Raw genomic sequence first — 11,470 nt, forward strand, 5'->3', positions numbered from 1 at the left:
GATTGTTTTAATAGCAGAATATAAAATCATACTTTTTGTTTTGCGTAGGTGTCGGTATGGATCATACTTTGCATAAAGATTACATTTTGTCTGACTTTCCAGTGATATTCCCTGACAATTTCTAGCATTCCAAGATTGATTGTGAAATAGATCCAAGAGTAACAACATTGTATGGCAAGTGTCGTCCTTGAATCAGAAGACGCCTACACTATATGAACACCTGGTCCTATTTCCATGTATTTTTTCAGGGGAGTCTTAGTCAATCTCAATTTTGAATTAAAAATACGGTTTCGTTACTATGCCGATATTCTGGATCTCATGGCTCCCAATAAATGGTAGCTTATTATTGTTTTCTCTTCTTTGTCACCAACGCATCTTCCGGAATTTAAAATGATAATGTGATACACGTTATATTCTTTTTCGCTGTTTAGTAAAGCACGAGTAAGTAGGTTTTTATAAACATCCCAGAGATGATCTCTCTGTATTTGGTTCAAATAATCAGCGAGACGTGACGTTTATGAATATAAATTAGGAAAAACGCCAACAATTCATGGATGCATAATAGGATCAAGCGGACACATGAATGTCGGTGAAAATAAGCAGTTTGTCGAAGTAATTGATCAATATTGAATGATAATTAATGAACATGTATTTTCCATTGGACTTGTTACCCCAAACCTAACGATAATAAAGCTCGTACATTAAATATGACAAAGCAAAAATCAAGGACATATCTGTATTTTGATGTTAAAAATAATCACCGACAGCCGACAAACAGTAAAGTCTTTATCAGGGTATATATAGACTGACAACGTGTTGTGATACCTTTGGCAGCATGTCATTCGAGTCGCGCAGGAAATCATAGAAGTCATAAAACTCCTTGTATGAGTTCAATCAAGGCTAGATCCCGTTTGGTCAGTGTTGCACCTGATGGGTTTCACAGACAAAGTGGCACGTGGCTTATTGATTTCCCTGGCATAAATCTAAATATAGCAGATAATACAGATATGTTGCTAGCAGTTAAGTTTACTTTAATATATACACATGTATGACGACCCCTAGTCAATATAGTATGCCTCTAATTTTTTTCAAATTGTTCATCCTCGTAACCAATTTCAAATGGCCTTGGCCTAATGGATAGCACACTCGCCTTCAAAAAGACGACAAAGTTTCATTTCCATGATCTGTATTAAAGAGGCACCTGGTCCTTGTATGCGAGTTGTGTCTTCTCCGGTACGCCAATTTCAATGTGACATTCTTTTGGTTTTGTTTTCTCGGGATTGTTGTTTAAAAGCGAGCGGATTGCAACCATGTTAGCGTGACAATGAATGCAATTAATCATGAAGGTTAAAGTACGTATAGTAACCAGGCGTTCAGCACCTTGTTTCTGAAATACTCGTGCGGACTTCTGTTTGACGTTATCAAAGCTCGTTGATATATATGTATGTCTTTGGACCATAATCATTATATACCTTGATGCAAGCCAGGGTTTAACCTAGATTGATGTGAAAATGCCGTTGATAAATCAAAAGACGCTGACCCTCCTGCAACATCTGGTATTTTTCTCCATTCCATTTATTCACCCGTGGTTTATCGATATTCCGTTATAATTACTAATTTGTTTATACATCGGTTATCGCTGCTTTTCGACTATCTAGTGATTACAGACGATATTTTTATTCTTTAGGGATAATCTAAAATGACGATTTCTATGTCAAATTTGGCTCATCAAGTAACCCTCAGACTGTAATGAATACCAAAACAATACAAGAGTAAAATAGTGTTAATCAATAGCGGTTGTATGTGTACTGTGATTAAATGAATCAATGTTTTATGGTGTATGATTAGAATACAAAAATAATAAATCTTTGTGTAGTGGACAAGGTTATGGGTAGAATTTAAATTCAATCAATAGATGTATAAGAATCTCATAAAAGACTCTGCAACCATATATTTATCCCTTTCTTCAAGAATGGTTCCGACCAAATTTGGACCAAATCCTTTCAATCCTGCAGAAAAGGATTTTAAAGAATTTGCTATATTTCCCGCCCCTCGGGACCTTTGGGCAAGACCAACCATTCATATGAAATATATATATATGATTACGATAGATTCGTCTTAGTATGACACGGGAACCAAGCTCAGGGTTTGTGGAAAAAAACAACCAACACTTTAACATTATCACACTACAGATAAGCACCAGATAATTTATAACAAGCCAGTCATAACATGGAACTCGGATTTGATTGATGATATAATCAATGTATTCTTGTATAATTTAGGTTAAACAGCTGTTTCTTTACGCGAATATCAGCTAATACCGGACATTGTTAACTTTTTAGCCTGCTTTAAAAAAAAATGGCAAATGATGTTTATTTTGTTTTCAACTAGGATTTCGCATGAGTTCGGTATGTAAATTTGTAATCACATATAATATAGATCTCTCAGTCGTTATAGTGGTCATTTGCAATCATGTTAGCAGCGGACAATGTTGGATAGCTGACATCGATTTCCAGCTCCCATAATAGAAATGTCAATTTTAGAGATGTATTTTCTGGTAATTCAGGAGGATAACGACTCTTTGTCGCGTCGTTCGTTGTTAGAGCCTAGTTTGTCAGGACGGTCAGCATAATCAAGATATTCCAGTTACCACATACCCATTATTATCTGTGACAGGAAAAATATCGTGTTTAGTCTTCATCAGCCCGACCCAGATACATAAAGTTCACATATTTTAGGATTACCGAATAGATTGTACTATTTTATTGATTGAATGATTTAGTTATTGATTGTTTTATTGATCGATTTGATAATATTGATTATCTAAAGTGATTTTTTTATTTCGTTTATTTGTTTATTTTTCGATTGTAATAACAATATGTTTACTTGTTCACTCTTTTAATCCATTGATTAATCTGATTGATTTATTTACATACCTAATATCTTAGACTATATCCTTATATTTCGTCATCAGAAAAGGGATAGTTTGGTCTGTAAATGATTAAATTACCCCATAGTAAAGCGGTACACGAGTCTTTACCGTTAAATTCGCCGTTTTTGTACATATTTTCGGGGTTAAAACATTGTTCAGTTCGGCTGTTGCTTGTAAACATGATAATGCTCGAATTAAGAAGATAGCCGAATCGGTCATATGGTATGACGGAAAGGATTTCCGATTGGACTATGATCGGTAATATTTCAATTAGATCAAGACCGCTCTGTTTTTTGTTTTGTTTTTTTGTTTTAAATTTTTTATTGTATCAGGAAGACTTGTTGCGGTCACTTTTAGTTAAAGTAAAAGATAAAAGTGTTGAAAATGGAAATTTTACGTTTTATAGCATTGTCTTCTAGTGAATTTTTAACATTATAGTCATTTTACCACAATATTTATGAATACCAGTTGTACAGATGTTAATATCTTATTAGCAAAATTCTACATTTTGTTATTCAATATCTCATATTCTAATATTTTCTCACTTTTTAACCGTGTTCGAAGCTGGATCGTTGTCACGGATTGGTAATATGAAATGGAGATTATACAAAAGACACCCAAACTATAACATCTTTCAAAACAACTTCAGAGTTTGATACAAGTAAAGTAGACCTGGAATGAAACAAACTACCCCATACAGCTGTTTCGTCCTCCAAGGACTCGTCAGTGATGCTAGGGACATTATCCAGCTGTTTTGTTCTTCTAGTTCTCATCAGTGATGCTAGGGACATTATCCAGCTGTTTTGTTCTTCTAGTTCTCGTCAGTGATGCTAGGGACATTATCCAGCTGTTTTGTTCTTCTAGTTCTCGTCAGTGATGCTAGGGACATCATCCAGCTGTTTTGTCCTTCTAGTACTCGTCAGTGATGCTGGGGACATCTTGTAGCTGTTTCGTCCTTCTTGTACTCGCCATTGATATTAGGGATATCATACAACTGTTTCGTCCTTCTAATATTCGTCAATGATGTTAGGGACATCATACAGCTGTTCCGTCCTTCTAGTACTCGAAAACTCAAAAAGGTCAAACAAATGTCAAATGTAGATAATAAAAAGAATTGTATTCTCTGACATTGGGATAACTTCCTAAGCACTCGTAGACAGGACCACTGAGTTATTTTTCTATAAATCATACTGATGAATAATTTAACTTTGAATAGTAACTTTAAATAGCCTCGATTTGCAGCTGAATGATAATTCCCTCTAAGCGTTGCCGCTATTTCTTATATAACCATTTAAGTAAACGCATCCAATGGTTACGGGTTTAATGCCAATATTGAACCTTGTTGTCATTCCTGTTTACTGCTTAGACCTAAGATACTTATAATATGATTTACCTTAAAGCGAAATTTTAATGTTGTGTTAAGCTATAAGCGTTTTAGAAATACACATTGTTAAATTGCTTTTTTACGGTTTACAATAAAAACCGTTTTACAAGCACATAAAGTATAAAAGGATGACTGAGATTCGATAACAAATCTATACCGAGGGCACTTTTCTCTGATCACACTTCATGTAATATCCATAGCCATAGAAATAAATTGTGATTTAGCCCTGATCCCCGTAAGAGTACAGGAGACGGTATACCCTACAGACATTACGCAATGACGCAGCTTTGGGGGAATCTGGCTTCAAAGTTCATTGATTAGATTTGTTTCAACAACATTTTAACAAAACGTGTTCGATGGTTATTTTCTGAAGCAAACTTGTTTACAATAATTGATTACCGGAAACCAATCCATATTTTTTGAACCATCAAGATTCATTAGTCATCTTAATTTTTATTCCAAATTGAGATCACATACAATTTCTGACATGGCTGTGAAATGTAAATACAGCTAACAAGATGATCAGGAAAAATGTCTGCTTTCATATTCAGTGTATTTTTTTTTATTGACGATGTAAAAATAAACAAACATTTTGAAAGGTTCACTATACACGAGTACTAACATAACCTTATTAACACATTACCGGATACAAAATGTTTCGGATTGATTTGAGGCTTATAGATAATTCCTCCGGATAGTATGTTACTAGTTTACGTAGCCCCATGCAGACCTCTTATCGCTAGATAAGACGATGTTCGGTGTTTATCCAACAACATCTATTCAAGCAACGATCTCCAATCAAAACAATGTTAACATGACTAGATCGTACATCAAAGATAACGAACAGCTGTAATAAGTAGAAAAACATCATACAAAACACTCCCAACTATCGATACAGTAAAATCAATAGTCAAGTACATGTGGTCAATTTCCTTGTCTGGTCGACTTGTCTTCCCTTCCTCCGTCCCTTTCTCCCTCTCCTCGGATGTGCAGTGGAAATGACGTTATGTAGGCGAGTTCACTTGGAGTACGTATGAATCTATCGGCTTGATTCTCTCTAAACAAATTATTGGCGGTACGAGACTATCAGCTGTTCTGTGTAATGAGAAGGGTTGTTTATTTGTAATCCTTCGTCGGTCGAGTGCCTAATTGGACTGATGCTTCCCCTAGTATAAACTATTTGTTGGCCTAACATATCTGTTTTCAAATAATGTATTCTCGTAATTAATCATCGTCTGATATTTCTCTGGCATAACTCTGTGCTCATGTCAAGGGCGCTTTTGATATATACCAAACATTTATCGCATACATTCAACATTGAACAAGTGCTTCCTTAATGCCGAAAGAAGCCATTAGCATCGTACTTTGCCCCTGTAGATGTGTTTCTTTGATTAAACGATACGTTGATAGATAAGCCAAGGCCGCTTTACTGACTTAAGTTGTTAATATTTCGCTGGGAATGTTTGATTAGAATCTTGAGAAAAATAAATCATTTTGAATGAGGTGTAAAGGTGTAAAAGTAATGTTTGACTTATAACGCAATGCCAAATCAGAACACGTGCATATACCATTTAGGAACGTCTGAAGTTTTTTTTGTTGTTGTTTGTTTGTGTGTTGTTGGTTTTTTTTTCAGTTAAATATTGTGAATTTTAAGGTAGTTAACAGTAATATTCTTCAGAACATTTCGTAAAAATCGACATATTAATGTATACACCTACACGTTTTGGATCATTAGACGGTCATAGATTTTTTGTATATCAAATTAAATGTTTATAACTCTCAGCTAGGTGATGTTCTTTCCACTTGTTTGAAATTACAACATGTATAGTCAAAAACACTGTAACGACAAAATATAATAACTTTATTTTATGTTTCAGGACGCAAATTATTTGAGACATTGCCATCGATTACGTCACAGAAAATTGTCACCATGGAAACGGCGCTCACTAACTCCACTAACGCGTCATACGAGTATGACCTACTCGAGTATTGTGATGAAGACAACACATCATCTGTCGGCAACAACACGATGGGTATTGCCAACGCCATTTCCAGCATGACTGTCATACTTGTGACGTCATACTCTTTGATATGTTTCATAGGTCTGATAGGAAATGGATTGGTGATATATGTTGTTCTTCGATTCGCTAAAATGAAAACTGTCACAAACTTATACATTTTAAATTTAGCTATATCTGACGCTTTTTTCCTCATGAGTTTGCCGTTTTTAATAACGACCTCCATTCTTCATTACTGGCCTTTCGGGGCTGCCATGTGTAAAATTTTCTTCGTCTTAGTATCAATCAACCTCTTTACTGGAATATTCACACTGACCGCTCTGAGCGGTGACAGATATTTGGCTGTCTGTCATCCCGTACGGTCAAGCCAATACAGGACCACGAACATCGCGTTCTTTGTGTGTCTATGTCTGTGGTCAATATCCTTCATAGTGATGTTACCCATAATTCTCTACTCCACCACAGTCAAGCAAATGGGCGAAGATTCCCACGAAACCTGCACCATCGTCTGGCCAAAAGGACAATTGATACCAGCTAGTAAGGCGTTTACCTGGTACACGTTCCTGCTTGGTTTTGCCATACCTGTATCGATGATATCCGTTCTTTATCTATCAGTCATCCTTCGCCTACGAACGGTGGGACCAGTTATCAAATCCAAGGAAAAGAAAAGAACACATAGGAAAGTGACCCGGATGGTCCTTACAGTTATCTTTGTGTATATAATTTGTTGGCTTCCCTACTGGGGATTCCAAGTTAACCTCACATTCATGAAGTCTGGATTCAGCCTACCGGAGTGGCGAGTGTACCTGTTTAGTTTTTTCACTGTTCTCACCAACGCGAATAGCATGCTGAATCCTGTGCTATATGCTTTCCTTAGCGACAATTTCCGTCGTAGTTTTGCGAAGGCATTCAAATGCCTTGGACGAGCCGACATGGATCGCAGCATATACACAAGGGAAAGTAGCTTTCCCGCCAAAAGTAAACAATGGCGCAACGATTCGTGCAAAGCGCAAAAGGGAGATAAGTACGAAATGGCTACGATGCTAACTAGTGCTGAGAACACACAGCAAAATCCTAAATCGGGAAGCAAGGGATCGATCAATGATGAGAGTAACTTATATGTAGACAAAGAGAGTCAAACACAATGACTCGCAACAGCGATCACGTGGTGATTTCCTTATATCAAAAATGACAAATCTACGGGAGGATAATTGCCACGTGTTGTGTCAATGAAGTATGAAGAAACGAGACAATTCCTCTGGTCTGTGTTTTTCCGAGATGGACGCTTTAGAAAGCGCGACATTATTTCATCAAGTACTGTACTTTACTTAAATATGTGAAAATGTCAATTGTTTACCGATTGAATCATACTGGTTAACCATACTGCCTTTCAGACAATTTAGGAACAAACATGTGGGGAAAAGTCAGGATCGTATGGGTGTTTAACATCAACACAGTAGACAAACGTGGAATGACGTAGATGTAGTTCCGGTTACCTGAAACACAGTATAACATGTATTATGTTACTAGACGTAGTACATGAACCGTAATGGGCCGAATTTACATGAGAAATTGTGTGAGACTTCTATACCTAAATTTCTATTGTACCGACTTATATTGTGACAATGTAATATATCTTTGGAAATTATTTGAACATAGCTCGCCTGTTGTTCATAGTGTGCATATGTGTGTGATACTAAGTAGTGTTGTCGTATCTCAGACCATGACACAGCGATTGTCTGAACTTAACTGGTTGATTGATTTATATATATATATATTGATATAAATATGAATTTGATCAGCCTTTCTTTGTTGTACCCTTGTTAATACTTAGAGCTCTAGTAAAGTATCTACTATATAGTATCCAACGAAAATATCAAAGGCAAAATCGAACTTGATACTTATTCCGATAGTATAGGCTCAGACAAATTCGACAAATTGAGTTTAAATAATACATAATCGAATTATCTTACACACAAAAATTTCGACAAACTGAAGATAAAGAATTTGACAAATAGAAGATAAATATTGCATAATCGCGAACAAAAAAAAAGGTTCGACAAATTGAAGTTAAGGAATTCGACAAATTGAACATATATATTGTATAATCGAACTATCGCGAACCAAGAAATTCGATAAACCAAAAATAAATGTTTCATAACCGAGGTATCGCACACAAAGAAGTTTGACCAATCGAAGATAAAAATAATTCGACAAATCGAAGTTAAATATTACATAACCGTGTTAGCGCACAAAAAGGATTTCGACCAATCGCAGTTAATAAAGATCGACAAATTGAAGATAAATATTAAATAACCGTGTTATCGCCCACAAAGAAGTTCGACAAATCGAAGTTAGGTATATTCGACAAATCGAAGATAGATATTACATAACCATGTCATATTGTATTGAAAACAAAAAAGGAGATTTTACAGTACCAGTTTGTTTCAAATCTCGTGAAAGAATCTTTTGACATTAAAGTACCAATTTGTGAGACGACACCAAATCGTCTTTATAATTTGTACACAGAAAAGAATAATTTTGAGTGAAATGTCCTTTGTCTAATGATTAATATATTTCTATTGTTTTAAAACTCTATTGTTATATATCTCTAACAAAGGATATATGATTCATTATCTTTGTTTTAATGGTTTATCATTGTTGTCGGCTGTGTTATCTATTGATAACGATGCTTATAATTGGTTATTTTTATTCTTTCCTCTGGCCATTTTCAGCTTCTAACTGTTCCTGACAAAAACTGTGTATGGAATGTTTAAGGAATGAAGCAAATATAAATATCATGTGTCGTTACATGGAATCTTGAAATTTTATTCTTTTTGAATGAACTATTCATTCAACGTTATCAAAATAAGTATTTGTGTAAATGTTGATATATATTTTAAACTCAATTATGAGTTGTTAATATTTTATTAACGAGTATATTTTCTGAATGTCATTAGAATGTGCTAGAATGGTTAACTGTTTATGTTGTTTGTGTAATAAATGATTGTTATATAACATGTTCTATTTGTTAATGATTTTGTCACTTAAAAACTGCATTCTTGGTAGTATTCGCGTGTATTTCAATTTCGCTGTTTCGCGGTCATTACATTTACCGCGAAATAAATAACCGGCTTATATTTATACTGCGAATTATAAATACATATCATACATACTCAGAAATGTATAGACTGAGACGTTCGCCTGTTAACATGACATTCGGTGTTCAAGTATATGATAAACAGAAAAGTACATGGTGAAATCCATATCACATGTCTTTCAGCCATCGGTCTGATATTGGGTCATCCGGCTGATATGGCATGTGATATGGATTTTACCATGTAATATTCTCTAGATCTATATATCATACATACTCAGAAATGTATAAACTGAGGCATTCGCCTGTTAACATATAAGTTTACATGGCTATTATAGGAGAATTTAAATACATTGTTGTATCTACATATGCATTTTCTCTATGATAATCGATTACCGTAGTTCTTTATGATTGCAATCAAAACAAGGAACTACCCTCTGAGTATAAAGAATCTCCAATGCAGTGCTCCACTTCTCTATATAAATGACCGCGGAATATATGCAATGCACGCATGCGCAAACCGGTTTGTATTGACGGATGCCGGGCTGGCGATCAAGACAACTAATCAGAAGCCCAAAGTCGATCAGACGACTGGTTGTTCCCACGAAGGCCTAGTGAAGAATTATGTAATTCTATAAACTCAAAACATCATCTACGACTCACAGAGTCAACATGAGTCTGTTAGACAAAAGATAAAGATACGTTAAACATGATATGCCGACATGAACTGGCAGTGAATCTTCCCGCCCTTTGATAGACAAACCCATGCTTTTCATACGGGGATGTAACTCGACGCGCGCAGGGTTGGTTCACCCACAGACAGATATTTAGTCTGACAATATACATAAAGCATTTTTACGTTCTATTTTAGATGTGTATTACATACTTAGGAGTGGTTGACGTAACTGAGCCGGCTTGACGGATATTAAATGAAGATAAAGCAGTAAGGGATTATATATTAACTTAATACAGTTTTATATATATAAGCAAAAACCTTAGAAAGGCTTTAAGTAGCTTCCTGTAGAAAGTATGTTCATTTGAAAGAATAGCATCTTTAAATCAAATTTCTGGCTGTGAGAGACTTGCAGCCAATCTGATATACAATACAAAGATTTGACATGACGATGATCAACAAAGCGCTAAAATGAATTGTTTTCAATCAAAATCCTCGCTGCGTTTGATTCATTTGTGGCGTATAACGAAACATTTCCATGAAGTTGATCAAATTGGCGTTACAATCCCGTCATTTGATAATGAATGCATCTATCAACTCATATATGTAGCCCATATTAATATTCAGGCAATGGAATATCAAATTGTGGTGTCAGATGTAAATATTATGATTAAACACATCACGTAACAGAAAGCTGGCTTCCTATTGGCTGCACATATAGGTATTATGAGGCGATAGTGCTCGCTTCCCCGGGCACTATCGATTTGGAGCGAGATTGAACGTGAATCGATTGTGACGTCACTATTACATCACGTCACTCTTCGTAGTGAGTGACACGGTAGGTTAAAGATAAATGTTTCTAGATGGTGGTAGTATATAGTATGCGCCATGTCAGTTTGAATAAATGTGTTTTTTAGTCGATTGAAGTGTGGTGGTGTGCCGTTTCGCTCGTGACGGAGTTGCCAACCTTGTACTTAACAGATTACACATACCCACCACTGTCATATATAAAAAAAAAAAAATGAAAATCTCATTTTCTATGCAAGCACCTGTGTACTCGATGAGTTCCGGTATCACCACTTTGGTTAATTTTTTTAATGTCTTGTTTATTCATGTTCTATTTATCTGTAAGGGATACGACTACTCTTTTGCGAGACATCCAACTTCTATGAGCAGTTTGGGATACACAACTGTATTTGTGTTATGAGATATACAGATATACTAGTTTTATGTATACGACTTGGATGTTAGGATACGTCCACTTAAAAATGTTGTTAAATAAAACTACAATTTACAATAATTTTCCCGGGACTTTTTTTTCATCTTAATAAAAAAAATAAATAAAAAAAGATAGAGGTACTAACTA

The 11,470-nt window shown here is 35.3% G+C and overlaps 1 protein-coding gene across 1 annotated transcript in view; it reads left to right on the top strand.

Moving 5' to 3' along the window:
- Positions 1-9,356, top strand: part of LOC117336470 (somatostatin receptor type 2-like) — a 57,013-nt gene extending 47,657 nt beyond the window's left edge. The window contains exon 2 of the mRNA XM_033897023.1: positions 6,194-9,356. Coding sequence (XP_033752914.1) covers positions 6,247-7,482 — 1,236 coding nt within the window. The 5' untranslated portion in view covers positions 6,194-6,246 and the 3' untranslated portion in view covers positions 7,483-9,356. The remainder of the gene's footprint in view (positions 1-6,193) is intronic.
- The last annotated feature ends 2,114 nt before the right edge of the window (positions 9,357-11,470 follow it).

This window comes from Pecten maximus, chromosome 1, assembly GCF_902652985.1.
Source record: "Pecten maximus chromosome 1, xPecMax1.1, whole genome shotgun sequence".
Classification (NCBI taxonomy): domain Eukaryota; kingdom Metazoa; phylum Mollusca; class Bivalvia; order Pectinida; family Pectinidae; genus Pecten; species Pecten maximus.